This window comes from Castor canadensis, chromosome 11, assembly GCF_047511655.1.
Source record: "Castor canadensis chromosome 11, mCasCan1.hap1v2, whole genome shotgun sequence".
Lineage (NCBI taxonomy): Eukaryota > Metazoa > Chordata > Mammalia > Rodentia > Castoridae > Castor > Castor canadensis.
Genome location: NC_133396.1, coordinates 6,618,540 through 6,646,038, shown reverse-complemented (window position 1 = coordinate 6,646,038; position 27,499 = coordinate 6,618,540). Strand labels below are relative to the sequence as shown.

Here is a 27,499-nt window from a genome sequence, read left to right as displayed (position 1 = left end):
CGGCGTCACAGTTTAAGAGGCATGTGATCCGGCGCCGTTTGCGTGAAGCCCCAGTGGCCTAATGGATAAGGCACTGGCCTCCTAAGCCAGGGATTGTGGGTTCGAGTCCCATCTGGGGTGAGATTGTGCGAACTTTTTGGAAGCTTTTTTTTTTTTTTTCCCTTATTTTTAGACAGAATCTCAATATGGAGCATAGGCTGTCCTTCAACTCGAGATCCTCCTGCGTCAACTTGAAGGCTTTAAAAAAGCATCTGTATGATTTTTTTTTAAATCCAGTACATTTTGCCCAGTTGCATTTTGCGCATATCTCGGTTGCAAGTAACTTACCTTTTCTTGGTGAAGACCAACTACCCGTGGAAATGTAAACCGATACAGAGGCAAAAGAGGCCCATTCTCGTTGCCTCTCTCAGCTGGTGCCCAGAACGAGCCTCCTGACCGTAAGCGTCGGAGCCACAGGCAAATGAGAGCTGAGTTCATCCGCATAAAGTTAACGGCAGGCAAAACTCCAGCTCTTCTTCCCAAAGCCAGGTGGAGTGCGCATGGTGCTCAGCTCAGGCCTCAGCGCCGTGGCGGCCCGGTCCACAGCGAAATGGCACCTAGCACCCTACTAGGATGCAGAGGTGTGCGGTGAGACACGTGTGCAAGCGTGTTTGGACACTGCGGGTAAAAACTGTCCATATCTTGTGTGGGTCAGTCCAGCGGGGAAAGATGGCAGCTCCTACGGGGAAATCCAAGGAGCAGAGCCCACATGGGACCGGCAGGTGTAGAGACGAGGATGAGCAGGTGGGGAGCAACACCATCTCCAGGCCTGAAGGGGCAGGGGAGGAACTGGTGGAGCGAGGGCTATGCAGAGGATCGCTGGCGAGAGCTGTGACTTTAGGTCAAGAGATGAAGAACCCACTCTGACCTTCCAATGTCGCCATCCTCAGGCCCTCATTCCCACCCCCGCTTCCACCCTAACCCCCGCAGCTAAGGCTTTCCACTGAGCTAATGTGGCAGAAGCCAGGAGTCTGCAAATCCCTCCTGGACAAGTATGGGGGAGGCAGCACAGAGGAGCGGGGGAGGGGTGGAGAGCAGGTGTGGGGGCCAAAGGGAAGACATCTGTCACACCCCTTGACCCCTAGCCCTCAGAATTTCCAGAAACCTTCCACATGCTCGCTCAGCACCCTCACATTACCCTGCGAGGTACATGGGGAGGGTGCTAGGCAAAACCATTCGCTGCTGTTGGAAGCAGAATGGTGGTACCCGCTCTGGGGGGAGCTTACAATGGCAGGTGTGCTCCCCTTTTGAAAAACCAGAGATGTACATTTCGATGTTCTCACTTTCCTAACTATGTATATATCATTACCCTTTAGTGAGATGTTTATTTTTTAAGTGTACTACATGGCCTTGGATTTTTTTTTAACTTGAGCACCTTAACTTCTGAGGCACTGTGGGTGAGCTTTCCCGTGGGACACTTCACGTCATGACAGATGCTCTCCCCAGGAGTCACTGTATTGTTTTATCAGATTCTTGATTTTTTTTTCAAAAAAAATTTTAAATGACTAAAAGGAACAAAACAAAACCAACCAGAAGAGACTGACTGCTCCTGTCCCTTCTCCAGCACCATTTGGAATTCTTCCTGTTTTCTCTGCCCCAAAGCAATCACCAAGAAGGATGGACACTACTTGTAAACTAGCTCTGGCTTCCAAGTCCTGCCACGTGGTGGCAGCAGCATGTCCCTAGCCTGGACCACTGGGGTCAATGCTTCTTTGCTTAGGTTCCACCACAGTTCCCCCAAACCATCCTCCAGGCCCTGCCCCAGTGGAACTCACACATCAGTGAGAGAAGACAGTAAGCCAGGACACTAAGAAGAGGATTTCAAAGTTTAAGAGGTGATAGGAGACTATTAACTGAGTAGTCAGAGAAGGGGCACTTGAGGTGGTACATTCCATCCAGCTCTAAAGTATGGGAAAGGGCCAACCACATAAAAAGCAGAGGACACCAGAGGCATCACTAACAACCCTGTCACCTTCAGAAGACCTCTTCTGAGGCTGAGGTCATCTTACCCTCATAGGAGTGTGGTGGGGAGCAGATATTTGTGTAGCATGATTAGGACAATATGCTCTCTAGGGTAAGTTTTGTGTGTGTGTGCGTGTGTGTATGTGTGTGTGTGTGTTGCCGAGGACTGAACCCAGGCTTTGGGAATGCTAGCACATGTTCTGCCACCAAGCTCCACCCCTGGCCCCTTGTCATTATTTACCAATATACTATGTGTCCTATTCTTCAAGATCCATGTGTTTTCCCCCAAAGACTCATTTCATCTTTTTCATTCATACTGAATTCATATGAAGATGAAGACTTTTTTTTTTTTTTTTTGTGGTACTGGGCTTTGAACTCAAGGCTTGCTAGGCAGGCACTCTACCACTTAAGCCAGGTGCCCCAGCCAGAGACTCTTCTAAATGCCAAGCACAGTGTTAGCCTAAAAAGGGCTAAGGTATAAAATAAAGAAATGTTCTAGAATTCTAGTCTTTCTAATCTTCTAGTAGGAGCAGGAATTGCAAATAAATGCCTTATGGTACTGGTGGAGAGGGAGGTGTGGTTAGCAATTTGCAGTGACTACAATGGAGAAGAACAGCTAAGATAAAGCCCAAGAGCCTTGCAGGCTGGGGTCAGAGGCTGCATTTGGTCTTATGGACAGTGGGGAAAATGGGGTGGTTTGTTTGTTTTATTTATTATTTATTTATTTACTTACTTACTTACTGCTGGGGATCAAACCCAGAGCTTCACCCATGCTAGGCATGTGCTCTACCTGAGAGCTACATCCCAGCCCCCAGGGATGGTTTTAAACAAAGGAGTTTAATGACCATTTTGCTTCTCAAAAGCTCCCATTGGCAGCAATCTGAAGAACTGTTTAGAAGTGAGGGTAGAGGCAGAGAGCCACTTAAAGGGAGATGGGATGGCTCAAGGAGGAACAAAGGCCAGCACAGTAGCACCAGAGTAGGAACCTAAGAGTTCAGAGTGAGCTCTGCGCAAGCTGGTGCCAGGCCGGTGGGAGGTGATGGGAGGTGATGAGAGATGATACCCTGGGATGTGGGCGGAGGGTGGTGCCACACCTGCTCAGGGAAGGATTAACTCACATGGAATATGCCCTCTGGGTTTAAACACTTAGACCAGTGACTTTCTCCAATGATTCAAAATGCTACTTGGATTATACAGTATTTATGTGCATACAGCTAATATTTACATGCTGTGGACAGTTTCCGAGCATTGTTCTGTTCCATTGTTGTTTTTAAACAGTACTGGGTGGTTGAACTCAAGACCCAGCATTTGCTAGGCAGGTGCTCTTATCACTTGAGCCTGACCTCACCCATTTTTTAAAAATGTAAAATTACAGGCTGGGGACATAGCTCAGTGGTAGAGCATGAGCACAGATAGCATTAGCATGCATGATGCCCTGGACTCGGCCCCCAGCACCAAAAATATAGTAAATGTAAAACTAAGGCATGTGTAATGCAAAAACGTCTAACAGTCCCTGAGAGCATAAAATAAAAATAAAAGCAGCCACAACCCCATCCAAACGTGCTTGTCCACTGTGCTCAATACAGGAAATTCTCCAATACAGGAAAATCTCTGCCCTTTAAAAGCTAGGAACAACTGCACATCGGTGGCTCACACTTGTAATTCTAGCTACTTAGGAGGCAGAGATCAGGAAGATCACGATTCGAAGCCAGCCTAGGCAAATAGTTCCTGTGCCCCTATTCTGAAAAAAGGGCCAGCGTAATGGCCCAAGCAGTAAAAACACCTGCCTAGCAACCCTGAGGCCCTGAGTTTAAACCCTAGGGCTGCCAAGGGAGGAAAAAAAAAAAAAAAAAAAAAAAAGCTAGGGACACTTACCTCTGTTACAGCCCTTGCACAGGACTCAAAAGGGTGCTTTCTTTGATTGAGTTCCAACCATGCTCCAAAAATGTGAACTTTGAAGTTTTTTCAAATTCTTCACATTTTCACCTTAGATCTTGAGCTGGATGGTTGGGTTCCAGTCCAGTGACTCAAGTGGTCTGGGGTGTTTGGTACTCATTTTCTAATTTGAGATATTAAAGGTTTAGCCACCATTGAGCATCTCAGACCAGATGACAAAACATAACAACTATAACAAACAACTTTTGTTGTTTTGACATAACAACTATGTCAAAAGTAGCTGCAGGTGGAACAGACCTCATCACTCTGTGAGCAGGGCTTAAAAGCTGCTTTTGTTGGGGAGCTCTGACTCCTTATTTGGACTCACAAGTTAACTAAAGGCAGGAAAGAGATGACTGTAATGCCTTTTCCATGAAACAGAAGAATAAACTGACAGTAGAGAAAATGTAACAGGGGCACAAAAGAGAAAAACAGCCCCACACCAGTGGCTCATGTCTGTAATCGTAGCTACTCAGGAGGCAGAGATCAGGAGGGTTGAGGTTCCAAGCCAGCTGAGGCAAATAGTTCATGAGACCCTATCTTGAAAAAAACCATCACAAAAAAGGTCTGATGGAGTGGCTCAAATGGTAGCCCCTGAGTTTAAACTTCAGTACCACAAAATAAATTAAATGAATGAATGAATGAAAGAGAAACTTTTGGTGTAGCCAGCTTGCATGCTGCTCACTCTGCTTGTTAATCAAACTGACACTTTATCCCTCTTTGTCTACATGTTGGGAGAGCCCAAAGCTAATGCCCTTTACTCTTCAATTAAACCAGTCTTCTACTCTTTCTCTCTGACCACCAGAGAAGTAAACTTGTCAGCCAAGACATACAGCTTCAGAGATGTGGCACCTGAACACTTGGAGAACCAAGCCCAGCAGCCATTCTGGACATGCATAAGTCAAGCGAACCCCTGAATTCCCCTTTAAAAAGCAGACATTTTCTCTTTTGGGATGACAGAGTTTTGAGAGGCTGACTTTCCCTGTACCCCCTCTGATAAACATGTTACTTCCTTTTCCTCAAAACTCTGCTCTTGCCAGGCGCCAGTGGCTCACACCTATAATCCTACTTACTCAGGAGGCAGAGATCAGGAGGATGGCGGTTCAAAAGTCAGCCTGGGCAAAAAGTTCATGAGACCCCATCTTGAAAAAAACCCTTCACAAAAAATGGTTGGTGGAGTGGCTCAAGGTATAAGCCAAGTTCAAGCTCCAGTACCACAAAAATAAATAAACCTGCTCTTATTATTTGAGAATTGGCATCAGGGCAGGGGACTGGCCTTCCAGTAACATCACTTCCATCTTCAACCAGCCCCCATTTCACAAATTAGGACACCAAACTCTCACCTGCTTACAGTCTTTTAAGACAGCATGGACTTACCTTGGTCAGCACTGCTGCTCTTCTCCAGTAAGGTCTATCTGAAGTATTTGCAGCAATGTTTTTTGGCCTGTGAATGCTACCCTTCCGTATTTATGTTTTTCCTCCAGGAGTTAGTCCACACCAAATCAGATGGCTGTGCTTAGATACCTAGAAACTTCCCAGGTCATCTCATGTCATTCTCATTATAATCCTGATGTTTGTAAATGAGAAAACTGAAGTCCCAAGACTAAACAATTAGTCTAAAACCAGCAATTATGGTAGGCTATCAGGTCCTCTGACTTCAAGGGTTAACTCATTTTTAAAATTTTAAACTTTTTTTTGAGGTGAGGTCTACATTGCTCAGGCTGTCCTCAAAACTCTTGAGCTCAAGAGATCCTCCTGCCTCAGCCTCCCAAGTAGCTGGAACTACAGGTGACAGTGCCACTACACCCAGCCTCTCTTCTTACTTTACCTGTATTTGAAGAGTTCTGCAAACCATAGTAAATAGTTCCATAGGAATTTTTTGTTGTGCTTCAGACAGGGCCTTGCTAGGTCACCCAGAACGGTTTCAAGTCATCCTTCCTCCTACCTCAGTCTGTGGAGGAACCGGGACTTCAGGTATCACCGCACCCAGCTCTTAGAAGGAATTTAAAAAATTAACTGAAGTTAAAATAGTTTTCTGTGTTCAAATACAAGAAGCTCCAACAGTTAGCTTTGTGACAAGGTTTCCTTTTATGTAACTTTTGTGCTCAAAAGCTGAAGCAGTCCGTCCCTGTTTCATCTGTAACTTGGATGGGCTGTTCTTCCTCACTGAAAGACAGGGGGGCACTTCCTTGGTTCTAGAGGTTTGAAAGCAAAGAGGAAGTTCAAGAGCCTCAACAGACATTGCTTCTTTCTCACCGTTACCCAGTGACACACTGTCCTAGGCCCTACTTGAAATTCAACAGCCCTGGGGCCTCAGTGATTAGCTCCTCCGTATTCTGATCCTCATACAACTGGCCCAGCACACACCACAGGCTCACCTTTCCACTTAAGATGCCCATTTCCAATGACTCCACCTCAGAGGAGAGGTCTAATTATCTCAACCACAGAGAAGGTGACACACCTAGAACTATAGCATTACTTTTATTTTTATTGTCCAGAGCTTGTAAGGTAAGGAGCAGAGCTTCCTCCTCGACCCAATTTTATAAATTCTCAATTGGCTGGTGAGGCCAATAGGGATACTTCTTCTTGTCTAATTTTGTTTCTGGGAAGACTTCATTCAAGTCCTCAATGGTCATCTGGTCAAAAGGAATTATGTTCTTCATTTTCTCCAGCTGGAAAGAGGAAATATGTTCAGTCAAGGGAAATAAAACCATAGAGTCAAAATAAGAATCCAAGGTAAGTTACTGTCATTAGGTGAAGAAAGAAGTATCGTGGGAAAAAGAGATAAAAAATACACCATGGGCAAAGACCATGGCTCATTCTTACCTGTTTCTCATATTCCGCAACCCTCACCTTTGAGAGAGACACAAACTCAGCACAACTTTTCACCTTTAAGAGAAGGGAGAAATTCTGTTCTGGAACCAAAGTATGTCCTGACCCTGAGGCTCCAGTATGAGGGGACTGGGCCATGGAGGAATAGCTGCCCTCACAAATGGAAGACTCTTACTTTGGCAGGTAAACCTCAGCTTTTCCTACCATCCACAAATCCCAAGCAGGAAAACAGCCTACGATGGCCTGCCTCAAGGGGCTGTCACTGAACATTCAGGATAAGCCACACGACCATCAAGGTATACTTACCTTTGGGAAAGCCACCTGGGTTCCAACATTGGCCTTCAGTGCTTTCAGGCAAATAATCAGGTATTTGAGTACTACTTGGAGAATTATTCTACCTAATTCCAACTCCTTAAGGGATCATCACACTCCACTCAAAAGTGAACATATCTATCACCTCTCTCCTTCCCATCCCCAAAGAACCACTGATGTGCCTTCTGACACTATAGAGTAGGTCAATTTTCTAGAGATTTATAGAATGGAATCATATGGTATATATGTGTTTTCCTTGCTGGCTTCATTCTCTCAGCATAATTATTTTGAAATTCATCCATGTTGATGCATTTAATTAATTCCTTTTTATTGCTATCAACTCCTTAATTTTTTTTTCTTTTTTACACTCCTTAATTTTTAATTTAATTTACTCTACCTATCCTAGCTGTTAAGAAATAAGAGCTATCACTGTTAAAAATTTTCAGAGTAAGTAAGAGCATAGACTACTTACATCTTCCTTTTCTTCAGCATCCACCAGGGCAGTATATTTATCCTCTGGCATAGGAATCTTCAGGGCATTAAACTACAAACAGACAGTGAATTGTCACCAACATACCCAGGAGCCCAAAGAAAGGGCTCAAAATTGCTACTCCTTATAGAGTAAAACAATTCTCCATCCCAAGAGGAAACCAGTCTGCATCTTGGTGTTATAGTGGAAAGAATATTTTACTAGGAACAGAAACTCAAGGGTCTTAGCCCCACCACAAACTACCTACAGATTTTAGATAATTTTTTTTTTTATTACAATGAGTTTCAGTTTCCTCATCTGAAAAGGACAGTTAGACTTGATGACCAAGAAAATGGCCTCCAAACACCTCACATTCTAAAGAAGTTCTGATTTCTTTCACATGAAACCCTAGAGGGCTGACTGGCAGAAACCATGATCATGATTCATGTTTCATGTAATGAAGACAGAAATGCTTTTTAAAGGACTGCCTAGGGCTGGGGTATAGCTCAGTGGTAGAATACTTGCTTAGTATGTTTGAGGCCCCGAGTTCAATCCCCAACACCACAACAACAGTTGTGGAGCAGGTCCTCCATAACTGTCTGAATGCATAAGCAAACTCTGGATATTGAGACTCAAGTAAGTATCCAAGGAGGATAGGTGAATGAGAAATTATAGCTGTAAGTGACAGGGAAGAGAAAAAAATGAAAACAGTAAAAGAGTAGAAAACATGTTAGCTTGTACAAAAGGAAGACAGATGGAAGGCTAAAAAGAAAGTCAGGAAGAGTTGGGCAGAAACTTTTAACTTGACAGTTCTCTGGCTCCCAGGAGCAAGGCTATCCTATACTGTTGAATGAACTACCCTGAATTTTCTGCACTTATCCACCATTTAAATCTACCACTATTAGAAGGCATATGGCTAAAACCATCTTTCCTAAACTTCCTTTGAGATTTATAAGACCTATGCTACAGTTATGTGAAGTTTCACCTTCTTTTCAAAGTCATCCACCAAGCCTGCTTTGGCCACATTGGCCTTGTAGTATGCCCAGTCGATAGCTGGTGGCTTCTCAGGTAATGTAGCCAATCTGCTCACATAGAAAAGCAAAAATTAGGATTGTCCCATATGCAACAGAAAATTCACACTGAAACTGAGTGTCACCACACTTATAGGGTCACCAAGAAAATGCCAAAAATGCTTTATTCGGAAAATACATGGATTTCTTTATTCTTTTGTCAGAAGAGTACCAGAAATTCTTATGTAATTCCAAAACGTTTTTAGATTCAATAGCAAGTATGGAACTCCTTCTCAGAAACACACTAACCTGGAGCTGAGGGTCTCATTCCAGGACTTCAGGGAGTTAGCAACAGCCTTTTGGTTTCGGGGTATGATCTCCCCAAAAGCTATCCAGTCAATGGCTTTTAGAGTAAGTTTGCGCCCAGCCATATTGGGATCCTGGAAAATAAAACAAGTCAGATCAAAACAGTACTCCTGTAATCCTCAGAAGGGCAACTTAGCAACATGTATGTCTTTAAGAAAGAAATCAACCCGGGCACTGGTGGCTCACACATGTAATCCTAACTGCTCCGGAGACAGAGATCAGGAGGATCAAGGTTCACTAGGGCAAATAACTTGAGAGACCCTATCTTGTGAAATTTCCAACACAAAAGAGAGTTGGTGAAGTGGCTCAAGTGGTAGAGCCTAGTAACTGTGAGGCCCTGAGTTCAGATCCCAGTAGTTTCAAAAAAAGAAAAAGACATCTGCATCCTTTGAGCACTTAATGGGTCTATTTTCAACTAAAGGAATTAAGATTACTAAATCAAGGGGGTGGGGGCAGGGGGAGAAATGACCCAAGCCTTGTATGCACATATGAATAATAAAAAAAAAAAAAGAAAGAAATTCAGAAGTAAAATGTGCAACCAAAACATAACTATAGTGAGATACCCATCAGAGATAATAAAACCTCAAACTAATTGCTTGGAAAAAAAATAAAATAAGATTACTAAATCAAAAAAGGACAGTCAATAATTTACCAAATTCAAGCTGTATAATCTGGCATGTAAGTATATTCTCTCCTGGTAGAGTTTTTTTGTTTGTTTTTGTAGTGCTGGCATTACAACTAAGGGCTCACACTTGCTAGACAAGTGCTCTACCACTTAAGCCACATCCTCAGCCCCCTTGCCCATGGATTGCTCTTCCTCCATTCCCAATTCCTACTCATCCTTAAAAACCCAGGTCTCTTTTTGCTCTCCCTGTGTCTTTGGATATACTGCTACAATAACATTCATACATTGTACAGAAAATCACTTAAATACATTTCCACCCAGATCGTGCTTTATTCACATATTCTCCAGTGCACAAAACTTGACACACACTAAAATTTCAACAAGGTTTAAGCAGTGCAGACTGGGATAAAATTTTCTTTTCTGTAAACTAGAGATAGTATCAGTCCTGCACAGCTCAGAAGACTGTTAGAAGTATCAAACCTGTGCACATAACTTAAGGTACAGTCTTATACAAATTTCAGAGGCTCTCTGCCCTCACCCTGCCAGGTTAGTCATACACCTGCATCTTATCCATGTCTGGTAATTCCCCACAGCATTTACACTTGCCCTACATTTTAAGAGATACTCAACACGCTGGTGAATGTGAGAGAAGACGGAAAGCAACTGCAGCCTTCTTTAAACCAGGACAGAAACGCAAGATAATAGTCAACTTAATCAAGACATGAAAAGACTGCAAAGTCAAAGGTCTCTTTAAGATAGGGAGCCAGGCGCCCTTACAAAGACTTTCCCATGCACCAGAAAAAAGCAAATAACGTTTTCTGTTGTTTGCTGCCCAGTCCCCACCGCCTAAAACAGTCCATGCGCATAGGAGGTGCAGTGAGTATTTGCACATCACGCAAATGAGCCTTGCACTGGGACTCCCAGAGCCCTCCAGAGGGAGGGGAGCGCGTAGCTCTGCAGCCTGCCCAATGTCCCTCAGCAAGCTGATACTATGTCTGTACTACGTTTTCCCTGTCCCCAAAACGCACTATTGAGGCAGGCCTGCTGGGAGCCGACTGACCGTGACACAGTTTGAGGCAGCGCCTAAATTAGGGCGGCCGGTCACAGCCAGGCCCCGCGACCTCGCGCGCCGGGGAGGAGTGAGCAAGGGAGCGCAGGGCAAAACGCCCTGCCAGCAAGGCACCCCTAGGGTCCGACATCACTGGAGAGGTGCAACAAGGGCCGGCGCGAGGTCAGGAGGACGCCGAGCAGTGCAGCCCTCCAGACTCGAACGCAATACTCCAAACCCCACTCACCTTCACCTACCCCGGGTGAAGCAGTCCCCAGCAGAAAGTAACGGAAGTGAGTTACCGGAAGTCCTCCCCATAGCCAACCACAAAGCCCAAGGGGCGAGCCTGGCTTCACAGATTAGCCAATAGAAACGAAGTAAGAGTCGGAAGTCCCGCCCCACCAAGGGAGGGCTCAGCGCCTGCGCCTCTGGGGTCCCCGCTGGTTAGGGGCGCTCCCGTCCCTCTCCCCCTGCCCCGCCCCCGCCGATGGGCCGGCCCGGCTCTCCCTGCAGAGAAATGGGCCGGCCCGGCGGCGCGCGGGCATCAGCGGCGGCGGCCCAAGATGGCGGAGCTGCAACTGGACCCGGCAATGGCGGGGCTGGGAGTGGGTGGAGGGAGTGGGGTGGGCGACGGGAGTGGACCGGGTCGCGGGCCCCCCAGCCCTCGCCCGGCTGGCCCCACGCCCCGCGGGCACAGCCGCCCGCTCGCCGCCATCGCGCAGCCACTGGAGCCGGGTCCGGGACCTCCAGAGCGGGCCGGGGTCGGCGGTGCGGCCCGCTGGGTCCGGCTGAACGTGGGCGGCACCTACTTCGTGACCACCAGGCAGACCTTAGGCCGGGAGCCCAAGTCTTTCCTCTGCCGCCTCTGCTGCCAGGAGGACCCGGAGCTGGACTCGGACAAGGTGCGCCCCGCCCTCGGGCGCGCCCCCGGGCCTTTGGAAACCCTCCTTTCTCCTAGGCTTGTCCCCCGGAGTTCCGGGGCATGCTTCTTATAGGCAGGTCACTCAGGCCGAGACCCTATCCTTCATATGTCCCCCAGGCTAGTCCCGGGAACTTCAGAAAGACCCCTTCCTCGTTTTTCCCTGTTTTCCGGCACTCTTCGGCTTGCCGTCTGACACCGCCCTTCCTCAGCTGCTCCTTTCTCACGCTGCCAGCGTTGCCGCATCCTCGAGAGTCCACTTTATACCTCTCTCCCATATTCTCTGCCACCTCATCCAGCTTTTCAGATCTGCATGAGTTCTTCTCTGGCTCCTCTTCAGCCCCTCACTGACAGATGCATCCAGAACTGGGTCAGGGTGAGCGAAAGCATCTTTGTAGCTTTCTCAGACTTCTTGGACCCCTGTGTCAAGTTGGGTTGAAGCCTGGGTCTGTGATGATGGCTTCCACCGCTGCAGGAAGTGCTTGTTGTGGTATCACACTGCTTTCCTAAGGTCCTGATCCCAGAACTTGCATCTGGTAGCAGTCACTGTTTAGGTCTGTCTTTGAAATCAAATGTGTCCTTTGGAAAGAGATTGCATTTGCCAGTGCAAATGGAAGCTGACCTGTCAAGACCCAGAGCAAATGAAAAAAGACCTAGGAATGTTACTGGGCAAGATGTGTGGATGCTACCCAAAGGGTTGAGAGGTGACAAAACACTTCACCCATTTCCAGTTTGAACTGTTGTTTAAATTTCTTTTTAACTTTTACAGGTCCATCTTTAGTTCCCAATGTAAAGGCATTGACCATATGTTAAAATACTACCTTATATCCTGTACAGCGCTCATCTGGTTACTTTGCAACAGTCAGACTTGGATAAACATTTGCTGATTTCATCTATTCCTCTGCTATCATGAATGTCAAATTGATAGAAACCTATCCTGTCCTAACTTTAAAGAGATTGCAGAACCCATGTTTATAAGGAATTATTTTTACATATCCTAGCTCTTCCTTATGGCCATATAAGCCAGTTTTCTTTTTGTTCCTTTTACTGTAAAGATGAGTAGGATTAAAGCTGCTCAGAGCCAAGTCCTGGCAGTACCACACTTCCTTTGGGCACAGAGCTAGGGTGTGTATTACAGCTGGCAATGCAGACTCCCACTGATGTTGGCCTTGAGTTCAAGAGGATTGCCAACTGGACAGAGATTTTCTTAGAATTAGGAATGTGGTTCAGGGGCAATGGAGAAGTCAGAATATGCATCTCAAGCAAAGATTTAAATCACACAGCTGTGGCACTTTCTTCTTCCCTTGTACCAGTATCCCACAAAAGAATGTTGGGAATTGCCGTGAGCAAAGACTGGAAGTTCAAGCCAGTAAATAAATGCCTTGATGGTGGGTATGACTGCATCTGTGACACCTGACCTGAACTGATCTTGAAGCACAAGATGCATAAAGCTAGCCTTTTAGCCAAGCATTTGCAATAAGCAAATGTCTACCAAAACTTACCCTCACTAAACTTTTTTTTAGCTGATGGAATGAATTGCTTCCTTAGGGTATTGACAAAGAGGGGAAAGTGCTCTGTTTAAAAACGCTGATGGGGGTGATCTAACCAATGTATAATATAAACCTAATCGGAATTGAGACTATGAATTCCCCCCCAATGATGAATATATCTAATAAAAAGAATTTATGATTAAATAACGTGCTCCTGAAGCCAGGTGCCTTGGCTCACTCCTGTAATCCTAGCTATTTGAAAGGCAGAGATTAGGAGGATTGCCCTTTGGAGCCAGCCCTGGCAAGTTGTTCATGAGACACCATCTCAAAAATACCCAGCATGAAAAAGAGCTGGTGGAGTGACTCAAGTGGTAGAGTGCATGCCTAGCAAGCATGAGACCCTGAGTTCAAGCCCCAGTACTGCCAGAAAAAAAAAAAATGCTCCCAAAAGGGTGAAAATGGTCGATGTATCTTCTATACATGTATGAATATGGAGCATTGAAACCTGTGGAAGTTAGTTTAAGAAGGGGGAGGGGGGGAAAAGGAGGAAGAAAATGCTCCTGAGAGCCTCACAGTGATACCCTTGTGCTTGGTTGGCAGGATGAGACAGGAGCCTATCTGATTGACAGAGACCCCACCTACTTTGGTCCTATCCTAAACTACCTCCGCCATGGGAAACTCATCATTACTAAGGAGTTGGCAGAAGAAGGTAAGAACACTGTTTGCACTGGTCATTTTCTTTTTTCTTTTATGCTAGGCAGGCGCACTACTACTTGAGCCACTCTGCCAGCCCATTTTTGTGATGGGTATTTTCGAGATAGGATCTTGAGAACTGTTTGCTTCGACTGTCTTCAAACTGCTATCCTCCTAATCTTTGCCTCCTGAGTAACCAAGATTACAGGTGTGAGCCACTGGTTCCCAGCTTGCACTGAGCATTTTCAATACTCAGGTCAACTACAGCTATTTCAGACTCAAGTTTAGTTTGAGATTTCATTGGGTTTGTATGCAGGTGTTCAGGACAGGTTTATGAAAGTGAACAGGAAATCTCTAGTTACCTAGGCTTGTCTAAGAGAATCTTGTTAGAGGAAGCCCCATTGGGCTCTGTTCAGATTCTTTAGTAAGAAGAAAATAGGTAGCTCAGCTTTGCAGATAGCTTTAGGAGTTTTGCCTGAATCTGCAGAATTGTCACAATCCTTATTTATGTTTATTTATGTGCTAGCAGTGAATGTCCATAGTCTAAAGTAGCACTCTCTGACATTCACTTGTTTATATTTTCAATTTTAGTTTGAACTTGCAGCTGAAAAAAATAATAAAGGCTTGTCCTCGTTTCTTTTTAAGACTCTGGTCTCATGCTTTCCTATAAATTTTTGCAGCTGACCTAATTTATTCTGTAGTTCATTGTCAGGTGTATCATTGGTTGCCTCACTTTTCTGGTTTGTAGAGCAATTGGGCTATAAGTGTATCTAGTCCTCTTTCTAAAGGCTTGTCTTGGACGCTCTGGAGATGAAAACTGGGTCCCTTTATTAAATCCAGGGCACCCTGATCTGGGAGCTTTAGCTCTCAGTAAGAAAGCTTGTAATGGGTGTCCTCATTAGTGAAATTATTACAAAATAACTCTATTTCAGTCTGTTTAACTAGGAATCTCTCTCCCCCTACCTCCCTCCTTCCCTCTTTCTTTCCCTCTGTCTCTCTCACTTCCTTGGCATTTTGGAAACACACTCCTTTTATAATATTGTTTTTTGGTTTTGTTTTTTTTTTTTTTAATTTCAGTCCGGGCACTGGTGGCTCATGCCTGTAATCCTAGCTATTTGGGAGGTTGAGATCAGGAAGATCAGAGGTTCGAGGCCAACCTGGGCAAATAGTTTTCAAGAGCCCACCTCCAAAAAACCAGAGCAAAATGGGGTGGAAGTGTGGTTCAAGTGGAGAGCTCCTGTTTTGTAACCCCTGAGTTCAAAACCCCAGTTCTACCAAAAAAAAAAAAAAATTCAAACTCATACAAAAGTAATGAGAATAGTATAATACATTCCATGCACCCACTGTTCCACTTCAATTTCCTACTCATAGGTAATTTTTTCTAAGGCTCTAATAAAAGAGAGCCTTTACTTTGAAATAATTTTGGATTTAGAGAAAAAGGCAAGAAAAGCATAAAGCACTCCCTTTACTGAGATTCACTAATTTTTAACACTTTTTGTCACATTTATGTTATCATTCTCTCCTCTCCCTCCCTCTTGTCTCTCTTCCCTATTTTATTTCCCTGTTTTTATATCTGAACTTTTTGAGAATAGACTGCAGATATTTCTGTATGTTTTTCCCAAGAGCAAGACCATTCTACATACCCTGTTTTCAAACTCTGAAAATTTATTGATAAATAATTGTATCTTTTATATTCTAATTTTGTCAATTGTTCTAATAATGGCAATTATAGCACTATTTCTTCTGGTACAATATCACAAATCCCATAGTTGTTCTTGACAAGGTCTCTGATTTTATTTATGAGAGACTTTCAATGATTGCCTTCTTTTTTTTTTCAATCTTTGCAGCTGGGGATCAAACCCAGGGCCTTGGCCATGCTAGGCAAGTGCTCTACCGCTGAGCTAGAACCCCAGCCTTGATTATATTGTTCAAATAATAAGTGTCCTATTAAATTTGATCCACATAAGTTTAGTGCAGAAGCTAATCCACCAGTCCTTTTTAGAGAAAACAGTAAAAATTGCAAGCTCAGGCAGTGTCCAATGTGACTAGTTCCAAGAGGTAAGTGACATATGGGAAAGGTGTCCTGCAACTAGTGGGCAGGTGCCAGAAGGAAACAGTAGAGGTGAAACTATGAAGAGCAAACTAACCCTGGTACTTGACTCAGTCAAGGCTGTGGTGTGCCCTAAATGGTAGAGATAGTTCCTAAAGAAGGAGACAGACTGGATTTGTATTTGAAAAATGCAGCAAGCATTTTTGTTTATTGCTGTTTTTCTGGTGAACTCTGACTGCAGTCTTGATCCTTGTTCTAGGTGTGCTGGAAGAAGCAGAATTTTACAATATTGCATCTCTTGTGCGGCTGGTTAAGGAAAGGATACGAGACAATGAGAACAGAACTTCACAAGTAAGGCGTTTTGAGCTGCTAAGGAAAAAGCCTCTCCAGTGGCTCTCTGAGTGTTTGGGTGTAATTTGAAAAGGATGCCTTTCCCCTCAGTGCCGGAGGTCTAGGTGGAACACTGCCAGCCTGGGCAGATGGCGCATACTCAGCCAAAGTTGTTCAGAACAAGTAAATGGAGAAGGAGGAATAATAGAAAAAGCAGAACAGCACCGTGTCCCTTCAGAAGAAATTGTCACTGCTCACCATATGACAGTGGGAGGAGTCCAGAGCACCTTAGATCCAAAGCCCATGTCTGTTTCTTTCAACATAAAACCCAAGCAAGGTTTTGCTTCCACCTATTGGCTGCCTTTGTTAGGGCAAGCCTTTAACCCGTGTTCATGCCACAGTCAGCTTCTGTGAGCTGTGTTTCTGAGAAAATAATGTCAAGCTTCTCTCTCTTTCTCTTTTTTTTTCGGTACTGGGGTTTGAACTCAGAGTCTTGCTCATGCTTGCTAGGCAGGTGCTCTGTCACTTGATCAACACCACCAACCATTTTTTTACTTATTTTTCAAAGAGGGTTTTACATTTCTGCAAGGAAATGTATTTATGCCTTCCAAGTAGCTGGGATGACAGGTGCATGCAACCACATCCAACTTTTTGTTGGTTGACATAGGGTCTTTTTTTGGTTGGTGGGGAGCACTGGGATTTTAATTTAGGACCTACACCTTGAGCCTCTCCACCAACTCTTTTTTTGTGATTTTTTTTTTTTTTTAAGATAGAGGCTCACAAGGCTGGCTTCGAACCTTGATCCTCCTGATCTCTGCCTCCTGAGGAGCTAGGATCACAGGTGTGAGCCACTGGTGGCCAGCTTGAGATGGAGTTTTGCTAACTCCCCCACTGGTCTCAAACCTCCATCCTCCCAGTCTCTGCTCCATGAGTAGCTGGGATTACACTGCACCAGGCAGGTTTCTCTTTTTTATTACGATGTCTGGATTTTTATATTAGCTCAGTAGATGTAGTAACAAAAATGAAACAGAATTTCCCACCTACTTTGAGGAAAGGGCAGATGATAGGGTATACTTAGCTTATTTCACATGCCTTTCATCATGTACTTGAAAGGCCACCGCAACATCTATTCAAAGCCCTTGGGGTTCTGTGAGTAACAGAAGGTCCTTGCCCCCAAGAAGCTTGAAGTCTAGCAGGAAAAATAGACACCCGTTCCTGTATTTGAGAAAGAACAACGGTGATGGAGGAGGGGCAAGGTAGCCCAAATAACTTATACACATGTAAGTAAATGTAAAGAACGATAAAATAAAAATTTTTAATTTAAAAATGAAAACAAAGAAGAAAGAACGAGAACAACTCCAGAGTTGCAGTAGCAGAGGGCAGAGCTGTGCTCCACGGTCGTCTTTAGTCTCATGGCCCTTGATCACACCAGGCCCCGATGCCTTCTTTAATCTTGATCACACCAGGCCCCGACGCCTTCTTTAATCTTGATCACACCAGGCCCCGACGCCTTCTTTAATCTTGATCACACCAGGTCCCGATGCCTTCTTTAATCTTGATCACACCAGGTCCCGATGCTTTCTTTAATCTTTCACAGCATAGGACTTTCCCGTAACCAAAAAGAAGGTACTCAACCTCTATAAAAGTAAAAAGAAAATGTTTTGTTAGACCTTATGTATTAACATTTTTCTGACTCTAAATGAAGTGTCTGGATGAAAAACTGACACCACTGTTTGCAAAGGTGGAAGGAAGTCTTATTTGCCAGCTAGGAACTTCTCATTGATATTTGCAGATGAATCTGTACTTGAAACGTGAGCTAGAGTTGCCAGTCTTGACCACCTTATATTTCCATGGCATATTTCACTGTTTTGGAAATCTAGCTTTATCCTCAATTTTCCACATTCTTTTGTGGGGCGGAGGGGAACTGGGATTTGAACTTACACTTCATGCTTGCAAACCAGGAGCTCTACCTATTGAGCCACACCTCCAGTCCATTTTGCTCTGGTTATTTTGGAGATGAAGTCCCATGAACTATTTCCCCTGTCTGAGCCACCAGTTAAACACGCGCGCGCGCGCGCGCACACACACACACACGATTGCTTAATAGAAATTTTGATGGTACTGTGAATTATGTAACTTACCATTCAAATCGTCTTACCTGAACATTTTGCATTCTTTGCCATTAGCTAATTCTTTGAGAGCTGTAAGATTTCTATTTGAGGACAGCAATTAACTTAATTGCTAAGTTCTGAAGGCTTGTGGATTTATACCCAGTTGGAAGCTTTTTTGTTCTAGGAATGTCAAGACCTTTTCAATGTTAATTGATCTTTCCATCTGTCCTTTTTATTTAGTGGAACTGAGAAATGGATTTGATGTTTTAGAGACACCCTCTTTTCCCCTTGTCACACATGGTTCTAAGATGAAGTTGGCTGTGTGACTTTCCAAACATTCACTTGTCTGAAGTCTCATATGGCAAGCATTCAGGCAAAACCCAAGACTGGGTGATCCTATCCTAACACACTTTTATTGTCATAGCCCTTATCTCTTTGTTTTCTTCTTTCTTTCTTTCCTTTTTTCCTTCTTTTTTTGTTTGTTTTGTTGGTACTAGAGCCATGCCTACAACCCTTTTTGCTTTAGTTATAATTAGGATAGGGTTTTCCATTTTTGCCCAGTCCAGACTGGACTGTGAGCCTCTTATCTGTGCTTCCCACATAAATAGGATGACAGGCGCACCACCACACCCAGCTGTTGGCTGAGATGGGGTCTCGTGAACTTTTTGCCTGGACTGGCCTTGATTGAATTGCAACCCTCCCAAGCTCCTCTTCTTGAATAGTTGGGATTACAGATATGAGGCACTGCACCCGGCCACCCTCTTATCTGTTTTGGTGGCTGCCACCATTTTAACTACTTTACTTGTCTCCAATAATTTTTTTTTTTAGCAGTACTGGATTTGAACTCAGGGTTTACATCTCGAGGCCTTTTTTGTGATGGGTGTTTTCGAGATAGGGTCTTACGAACTATTTGCCCTGGCTGGCTTCGAACCTCAGTCCTTCTGATCTCTGCCTCCTGAGTAGCTAGGGTTACAGGCGTGAGCCACTCCAATAATTTCTTGCAGGTGATTAATCTTGATGCTTTTCAGAGCACCACTAGTTTACTTTGGAGGAGAAAGAAAAATAGGCAATACAGTGGCATCTTAAATACCAGGAACTTTGGCAGCTATGCCAGTATCACAGATCTTTTGTGAAGATTTGAATTTTATATTATTAAGCCTCTGGTTGTTTCTAAAATGTACGGATAGAACCAATGGAAATCTTCAGAGGATTTGTCCTATGTTTTATTTTATTTTTACGTTTTAGGTGTTTTGAGATGAGGTCTTAACTATGTAGCCCAGGCCTGCCTGGAACTTTAAATCATCCTGCCTCAGCCTCCTGAGTGCTGGGATTTCAGACATGAGCCACTCTGTCCAGCTACTCCTGTATTTATATAGGAGAAAATGTTTTTAGTCTTAGTATCGTGGTTAAAAATTATATAACATTCTTTTAGTTTTTTTGTCTTGTTTTACTAATTATAGTGCAGGGGTTAACCAAGGGCCTCACACATGCTAAGCAGGCACTCTGCCACTGAGCCCACTAGGGCCTCAAGACTTTTGGGGGGGACATGATCTCATTATGTAGCCCAGGCTGGCCTCAAACTTATACTCCTCCTTCCCCAGCCTCCTGAGTGCTGGAATTACAGGTGTGAACTACAACACTCAGCAAAACACTCTTATTACTCGGGAAATTCCAAGGGCTTGGGGAGCTCTGCCAGGAATGCAAACAAAAAAACAAATACTTATATTTTATTATGCCATACTTCTGTAACAGGAATGCTGCTGTGTCACTAAAACACATCAAGGTATTATCAGCAGTAGATAAAAACAACTTGAACATGTGTACATTATGTACTTTCTATTTAATAAATTAGCTTTCATATTTTAGTACATTATTCCCATGATCACTTATCAGTTTGCATACAGCAAAATATGGTGTACAATTTTATCATGTATATCTTACATAAACCACTTCAGAAAAAAATGTGATCTTCTTGTGCACATTAGCTGGAGAAATGATGAAATCTAAGTTTGTTAGCCCATTCGCTCACGTTATTCACCCCTTCAAAGTTCAGAGTTATTTTACCCACGGGTCCATTTCTTGAATCCTTTTCTCCCCTTCTCTCCTTGGCTGAGTTTTCCTTGGGAAATCACAGTGTGTAACGAACGGGTGGTGGGTGGTGGAAGAGCAGCTGCGGATGGTCGGTCCTGCTGTTCTCCTCAGTCTGCCGGCTTGTTGCAGGGCCCTGTGAAGCATGTGTACAGAGTCCTGCAGTGTCAAGAAGAAGAGCTCACACAGATGGTCTCCACCATGTCTGACGGCTGGAAATTCGAGCAGGTATATTTCTCAAAGAGCAGCAACCTCAGCTCATGCCTCGTCTTCAAGGGCCACAACTCCACAATTATTATCCACCAGTCCATAACTGGATGGTGGGGTTAGTGCAGTCCTGTTACAAAATGTGAGAAAAGAGCCACTTGACACTGTGTGCTCAGTAGCCTGTGATGGGTTAGGAGGAGAGGACCATGTGGTCCAGCTTTGTATCCAGCTTCCAACTTGACAGTGCTCAGGGGAATCAATAAGCTTGTCTAGGCTTGAAAATCCTGCCTTTGGTTTTTCTTCCCTCAGAGGGTTTTCTTTCAAAAATTGCTGTGTTGACATAGTCTAGAATGAGTCACTCAAAAGAAAACTGGGATTTGACATCAAGCCTTTTTTCTTCCAGAGTCTGAACTTTATAATTTTGAGTGTATGTATAACCCACTATAAAAGCTCTGTGAGCCAGGGCACTGTGAAGGGATCAGACACAAATGAAAAGCATGGCACAGTCACTTCCATTGTTCTCAGTTCTTTTAGCTTTGAGGGTTTTTTTCAGCTTTGAGTTCTTTTAGCATTGAGTTTAGGATTGAGGTATCAGAACAAAGCCTCTGAGAGTCTGAGACTTACTGTTTTCTTCCATTAGGTGGCAGGATTCCTCCTATTCAAAACAGGAAGGCTGAGAGAGAATCGAGGGAATATAATTTTATATGAATCATGCCTTTTTTTTTTTTTTTTTCCTGAAGTTCTGGGGCTTGAACTCAGGGCCTACACTTTGAGCCACTCCACCAGCCCTTTTTGGTGATAGGTCTTTTTCAAGATAGGGTCTTGCAAACTATTTCCCTGGGCTGGCTTTGAACCTTGATCCTCCTGATCTCTGCCTCCTGAGCAGCTAGGATTACAAGCATGAGCCACCAGTGCCCAGCTAATCATGCCTGTTTTGATGTGTTGTTGAAGAGACCAACCCAACTGTCACCTAAGCTCACCTTCAAGAATATAAGCAAGCACTGGTGGCTCACACCTGTAATCCTAGCTGCTTGAGAGACTGAGATCTAGAGGATCATGGTTCAAGGCCAGCCCAAGAAATAGTTCACAAGATTCCATCTCCAAAATAACTAGAGCAAAAATGGACGGAGGTGTGGCTCAAGGACTAGAGCGCCTGCCTGCTTTGCAAGCATAAACCCGAGTTCAAACCCCAGTCTCACCAAAAAAAAAAAAGTACAAATTACAGTTTCTGGTAACAATATTAGGTTATAGATCACATGCATAGCTGTCTCTCTCTTCAGAGTCTATGCTGAATCATTCCTCACATTTGTCTTCCACTACAGAATCAATCCTGCCCCTGTGTGCCAGCTAGTTCTCAGTGGGGGTTGGAGGTAGGAACAAAATATAGCCCAGGTTTTTTTGTCCTCCATCTAGAAGTAAGAAGTATTTCCCTGATACAAAGTCTTAAGCAGAGGGGTTTTTTTGTTTTGATTTTTGTGGTGGTACTGGAGTTTGAACTCAGGCCCTCCTGCTTGCAAGGGACGTGCTCTACCACTTGAGCATGGCTCAAGTGGTATTTTGTGTTATTTTGGAGGTGGAGTCTTAAGAACTGTTTGCCTGGGCTTACCTCTAACCACTGTCTTCCTGATCTCAGCCATCCAAGTACCTATGTGAGCCACTGGCACCCAGCTAAGCTAAATTTATATATATTTGATAGAACTGGGGTTTGAACTCAGGCTTTTTCACTGACAAAGGAGGTACTCACTTGAGCCACACCTGCAGTCCATTTTGTTCTGATTATTTTGCAGATGCAGGTCTCATGAACTATTTGCCCAGGCTGGCCTCAAACCGTGATCCCCCAGATCTCAGTCTCCCAAGTAGCTAGGATTATAGGCATGAGCCACCAGCCCCCAGCTACAAAGAATATTTGTAATATAAATTAGTATTTTTTTTTTCCAGTGTTGGGGATGGAACCCAGGGCCTCATATATGCTAAGCAAGTGCTCTACTATTGGGCTACATCCCCAACTCTCATGAATAATTTCTTATCTTTTTAATATGCTATTAAGGTCTGAAGTCTGTTCTCATTGCCTCTGTGGTATGGATGAGGAAGTTGGACATGGGGCTTAGGTGCCCCTCCCTAGCCACAGCACCAGGGGTCTTCTGACTTGATGCCTTGCATGCTTGTGAGGACAACCTTGGTCTCTGGCTTAGCTTCCCCCTCTGCATGTGCAGTTTCAGAATTAAGTGCTGGACTTAAATCCCCAAAAGGCTTAGAAGTACCAGCAGCATGTGACTTTTGGTTGTTGTTGAGTGATTCCCATGGGGCAATCCAGGTCCTTCTGCGAACCAGCCTCCTGTCTAGTCTGCTCACAATGAGTCACTTCTGCATTTTGACGAAAGCATATGTCCTTCTTCATTTGCAGAAACAATTCTGTTTCACCTGGTGTTTGACGGAAGAGTGGCCATGCTAATGCTGCCACTGCCTTTGATAGTTGCAAATTCTTGTGTGAGAGGCAAGAGTAGGACTTAGAATCTGTTTCTTAGCCTCACTGTTGTTGCCCTGGTGAATAACTGAGGTCCAGTTATTTCCCTGGGACTTGGTAGCCCTTTGAGATGTAAGACTACAAAGTCCAGGCAGAGGAAAGATGTATTTTAATTCTTGAGTGTTTTAAGATCACTGCTTGTATGGTCACCCTCTTCTTGTTTTGTCAGCTAATCAGCATTGGATCCTCCTATAACTATGGAAATGAAGATCAAGCAGAATTCCTCTGTGTCGTCTCCAGAGAACTAAATAATTCTACCAACGGCATTGTTATAGAACCGAGCGAAAAGGCAAAGGTAAAAACCAAAGAGCCGGGCATGGTAGTTCATGCCTGTAATCCAAGCACTCAGGAAGCCATGGTAGGAGAATTGCAAGTTCGAGGCCAGCCTGGGCTACATAGTAATATCCTGTCTCAGGAAAAAAAAAAAAAAAAAAACTGGCTTTACCAGGTTGTGCCTCTGGCTCAGTTGTGTCCAGCCCCTCTGAAGCTTGCCTGAGTTGCTGCTATTCGGTTCCCTTGTTCCTACTGCAGCCAGTTGTGTTCTTCCCCTCTTTGTGCTCTTCTTTACTCAGGCTGGCTTCAAACCGCAGTCCTCCCAATCTCTCATCCTGATCTCTGTCTCCCAAATACCTGGGATTACAGATTACAGGTGGGACCATCTCACCCAGCCCAAATTATTAGTCTTTTTTTGGTGGGGGGAGGGGGGTCAGGGAATACTAGGGGTTGAACTCAGGACCTCACTCTTGCTAGGCAGGTGCTCTACCACTTGAGCCCCAGTATATCTTTTGACTGCTGGTGTTAAGTCAGGATTTATAGAGCAGCCACAGGGGATTTTCACTTAGGAAGCCTGAACCTGGAAAGGGTGGCTTCTCTAGCCTCTTCAAAGTTGGTGGAGCAAAAGAAAAGTTCTCTTGCACTGATCACCACACAGTGGGAGTTCTGGACCTGGAATCCTGTCCAGAACCGGCCTTTGTTCTGTGGAGCTGTGGCTTTCTTTTTGCTGCCTCAGGGGGGACTGGCTCTTCCATCAAGTTCTTAGAAGGTTGTTTTATGGTGTTATCTTCTCCACTGTGTCCCACAAACACACATACTTCTGAAGTGCCAGTGTGTAGTGACCTTGACCTGACTTCTTTAACATGAGAAAAGTGATCCAACACCACAGAAACTGTAGACCCAATCATGAAGCAAGTGGATCTTCAGCAACCCAGGTGCTCAATGTGGTGTGTACCTGCTTGATGCTCACAGGGCCCAGTGGAAGCAGCTGTTGGTCTTTTTCTCTTTTTAAAATCATTTTTATGATTGATTTCTTAACTACTATAATAAGATAATCTACTAAAATTTAAATCTTTTACTTAAAAATTTTTTTTGTGGCATTGGGAATGGAATGCAACAATGCTAAGCATGCACTATACCACTGAACTGCACCCCGGCCTGTATGGGTCCTTCCTTCCCACAGCAACCTGCTCAGTCTTCTCCCTCATCTTCCACTTTTAGATTCTTCAGGAGAGAGGATCTCGGATGTAAGCAGAATCTAAAATTCTAGAATCCTGAAGGGCAAGAGAGCGATCCAGCAGAACAGCTCCGTGAAGTCTTCACCTGTACAGTAACTAAGCTACTGCAAAGCAAAGATGAGCCTGGCCCCCCCGGTGAAGAAGCATCTGGTCAAAACCAAAGGATTCCCCACCCCACCCTCAGGACTCCAAACACAGATGCACCTCTGGCCGCAGATCAGCTTTTCTGAAACCTGCTTTTGTTCTCTTAGCCAGTGTTCTGATAGACTGTGCAACAGCAGCTGGGCTGGGTCCCCAGTTGGAGCGTTTTGGGGATCTGGGAGAAGGGGATGAAGGCCAGCTCCTTGGAAATGGCCTGAAAGTCAAGGAAGCAGGAGCACAGGAAGGAGGATTAACCCAAACTGTACCTGGCCTCACCCTGAGTGTGCCATGTTGGATGTTGGCAGCTGCCTCAGACCATTCCCCCCTCCAAGGCACCTGTGGAGGCATGCAGGAGATGCAAAGGGCTCCAGCTTCAGTGTGCTCAAATGAGGTTTTGGAGAGAGAATACAGTTGCTGGAGGATCCACATTCCTAGGAACAGAACCTCCCAAGGCAGGGAAGGGTAGTGGTCACCTCTGTCGGTTTGGAGCATTTCCTGCCTGGTGTGTCCCCAGCAGCTTGGCCCCACACTGCCTACCTTCTCCTAGAAGGTTGTTTGCCACACTGGTATCCTTAATGGTGTTGGGCAGACAGAGGAGCTAGGCAGTTGGCATGACTGCTTCTGCAGCCTTTTCTTACCCCATTGACCCTGTCTTCCTTCCCCAGCTTTGTAAACTGGACCAAAGAGAAAGTACTTTGTGCACCTTCTGGTGGCTTGGGGCGAGGAAGGCTGTTTCTGTGGAAGTTGCAAAATGTATCCTGTTGTAGTTAAAGTGTTTTTGTGATTTTTCTCTTGAAAATGCCCTGATTGATGGGCAACACTTGTGTCTCCTTGGTTTCTAACCTTGACAATCCTGCCCTGCAGGACCGTCAGTGACTGCAGCAGCCCCAGCAGTGTGTGTGTGTGTGTGTGTGTGTGCACGTGCACGTGAAAGCAGTCTGAGGACTCCCTGCAACTCTGACTCCCATCTCTCTTCATGGGGAGCACCGTGTGGGGAGGACTCAGTGTTTAACTGACCAGGGTTCTGTAAACACAGAGCTTGTGTCTTCACTTCCTCTTTGAGCTTTTAAAGTCTCCATGAGCAGTCATTTTCCCTAGACACCTTCCAGCAGTGTGGCACATGTGTGGAGCAGGGGAAGCTGCCACAGGAACGATCTCTGTAAAAGCCCCCCTCAGGCCCAGTGCCTCTTAGCCTTCAATGCCAGGGTTCTCTGCACTCCCCAGCTCAGCTGCTCACCAGAGCTTGAGGGTAGTGATTTCTGGAAAGATTGTCCACTCTGCCAGATTTGAGCATATGACTTACCAGGGCTAAACTTGTCTCCAGGATTCTTGCTCTTTCTTTCTCTGTATCTGTAGAGTAGCATAGAAATATGTGTCTGTGCAGGATCCCTGCTGGCACCTGTGTGTCCACACTAGTGGAGGTACCTGTGGCACCTCAGAAGTCTTGACTGTACCAGTATTTTTACACCTGCAGGAAAATCAGTCACCCCTTCCAAGGGGACACAGGCATCCATCCAGTTGTATCTTTTACTTGATGTAATCAAGTAAAAGTAAGGAGAGCAGGAATAGCACAGCCCCTGCCTCAGGCCTTTGGGCAAACTGAGCATGTATGCCAGACTAGGAAGTGCTCCGGACCTTGTGCCCACATGCCCTTGTATAGGCCCTTTGTCCTTCTGCCTCCCTGGGACACAGCTGATAAGCTCCCAGCAGGGCTCTGGGTAGAGCCAGAGCCTCAAGTCCCAATCCCAATTCTACCACCAAGTTCAGCAAAAAAGGAGCAAGGAGAGCAGACAGGCACGTTCCTCATGGATACACTGCTACTGTCAGTTAACTCCGAATTCCACAGCTGATCCTGTACAGAGTGCCGCGAGCACTAGTCTCTAGATGGCCGTATTGAAGTTTCCCTCCCCACTGCAGCCCAGTGTTGGTTGAACTGTCCTGTGCTCCAGGCATTTGGGGTGACTCCTTAAGGTTTCTGGGGAGTATTTTACTCAAGCGCTTTGAACCAGACCCGTGTTCTTGCTTGAAAGCTTCCCGGGAGAGTCTGACTGATCGAGGCAGAGAGAGGAGGCATGCCCATTGGTTTGGGGGTGTCACATGACCAGTGACCCACAGTCTCTGCTTCCTCCCAGGACTGCCAAGTGGGAGTGTCTTTCTGCCTTTTTGTCTACCCCAGGTCTGGGCCTTGGGAGATGCCAGCTGGGCCCAGGAGCACCATCATCTCCTAAGCACTGAAGTAGCACCCCTCTGACTTTTCTTCAGAACCTTGGTGGTGAGTGGGCCCAGCCTCCCTTCATCTCCGTACAGGCAACTGCTTTGGGGTGTCAGCAAGGTGTGGGGAGAAAGCAATAGAGATGTTGAAAGAGGAAAGCTAAAGGGACACCCACACCCTCTAGCATGGTCTTTGAACCAGACCTTTGGAATCATGCCTGTCACTATTGGGTGCCCTTGTTATTGTTCATGTGTCTGATTGAACAAAGTCTGCAATGCTGTGACTTTTTTTTGTCAATAAAGATGTGAAGCAACATCTGGCTCTTGAACTCATGTGTTTGCCGTCATTCCCAGCTCCTGTAGCTCCTTCTGTCAGTTCTCCCAGACTGGCCAGGAGATGGGCTTCCTGTCTCCAGGTACCTCACAGGGTCCTTACTTCTCATTTCCATAGCTGGAATGACAGGAGTGTGCCACCACACCCAGCTCTTGGTTGAGATGGGGTGGGGCTCATGAACTTTTTTGTTCAGGCTGGCCTCAAACTGCAATCCTCCTCATCTCAGCCTCCTAAGTAGCTAGGATTACAGGCATGAGCCATTGATACCAGGCTCCTTGATCAGTTTTGTATA

At 45.1% G+C, this 27,499-nt stretch overlaps 2 protein-coding genes, 1 long non-coding RNA gene and 1 other non-coding gene across 6 annotated transcripts in view; 2 read left to right on the top strand and 2 right to left on the bottom strand.

Moving 5' to 3' along the window:
• Positions 1 to 47: 47 nt before the first annotated feature.
• On the top strand, positions 48 to 120 carry Trnar-ccu (transfer RNA arginine (anticodon CCU)). The gene has a single exon. It is a non-coding gene; the product is annotated as a tRNA-Arg (tRNA).
• A 6,280-nt stretch (positions 121 to 6,400) lies between these two features.
• On the bottom strand, positions 6,401 to 10,984 carry Atp5pd (ATP synthase peripheral stalk subunit d). Of its 2 annotated transcripts, none has more exons than XM_074045183.1 (6): positions 10,846 to 10,984; positions 8,869 to 8,999; positions 8,535 to 8,631; positions 7,553 to 7,624; positions 6,763 to 6,825; positions 6,401 to 6,608 (listed from the first exon to the last, which is right to left on the bottom strand). In XM_074045183.1, the coding sequence occupies exons 2-6, from the start codon at positions 8,988 to 8,990 to the stop codon at positions 6,477 to 6,479; spliced, it is 486 nt and encodes a 161-aa protein (XP_073901284.1). In that variant the 5' UTR covers positions 8,991 to 8,999; positions 10,846 to 10,984; the 3' UTR covers positions 6,401 to 6,476. The 2 variants fall into 2 exon arrangements, with proteins under 2 accessions (XP_073901284.1, XP_073901285.1); XM_074045184.1 differs by having other exon boundaries at positions 10,856 to 10,893.
• A 46-nt stretch (positions 10,985 to 11,030) lies between these two features.
• Kctd2 (potassium channel tetramerization domain containing 2) lies at positions 11,031 to 27,187 on the top strand. 2 transcript variants are annotated; one of them, XR_012438435.1, is made up of 7 exons: positions 11,031 to 11,500; positions 13,608 to 13,716; positions 16,010 to 16,101; positions 20,412 to 20,507; positions 23,180 to 23,305; positions 24,505 to 26,168; positions 26,208 to 27,187. XR_012438435.1 is itself a non-coding variant. In XM_020165527.2 (6 exons), the coding sequence occupies exons 1-6, from the start codon at positions 11,162 to 11,164 to the stop codon at positions 24,532 to 24,534; spliced, it is 792 nt and encodes a 263-aa protein (XP_020021116.2). In that variant the 5' UTR covers positions 11,031 to 11,161; the 3' UTR covers positions 24,535 to 27,187. The 2 variants fall into 2 exon arrangements, 1 of the variants encoding a protein (XP_020021116.2); XM_020165527.2 differs by having other exon boundaries at positions 24,505 to 27,187.
• Positions 17,385 to 27,499, bottom strand: part of LOC141413671 (uncharacterized) — a 26,241-nt gene continuing 16,126 nt past the window's right edge. The window contains exon 3 of the long non-coding RNA XR_012438436.1: positions 17,385 to 17,717. This is a non-coding gene — a long non-coding RNA (uncharacterized lncRNA). The remainder of the gene's footprint in view (positions 17,718 to 27,499) is intronic.

What these genes read in the sequence shown, in the direction of transcription:
- Kctd2 (XM_020165527.2), top strand. Translation starts at nt 11,162, where the DNA reads ATGGCGGAGCTGCAACTGGACCCGGCAATGGCGGGGCTGGGAGTGGGT. An exon ending in CGGAGCTGGACTCGGACAAG is followed by an intron (nt 11,501 to 13,607) that starts GTGCGCCCCGCC and finishes CTTGGTTGGCAG; the next exon opens with GATGAGACAGGAGCCTATCT. An exon ending in AACCGAGCGAAAAGGCAAAG is followed by an intron (nt 23,306 to 24,504) that starts GTAAAAACCAAA and finishes TTCCACTTTTAG; the next exon opens with ATTCTTCAGGAGAGAGGATC.
- Atp5pd (XM_074045183.1), bottom strand. Translation starts at nt 8,990, where the DNA reads ATGGCTGGGCGCAAACTTACTCTAAAAGCCATTGACTGGATAGCTTTT. An exon ending in AATGAGACCCTCAGCTCCAG is followed by an intron (nt 8,632 to 8,868) that starts GTTAGTGTGTTT and finishes CTATGTGAGCAG; the next exon opens with ATTGGCTACATTACCTGAGA. An exon ending in TTGCGGAATATGAGAAACAG is followed by an intron (nt 6,609 to 6,762) that starts GTAAGAATGAGC and finishes TCCTCTTTCCAG; the next exon opens with CTGGAGAAAATGAAGAACAT.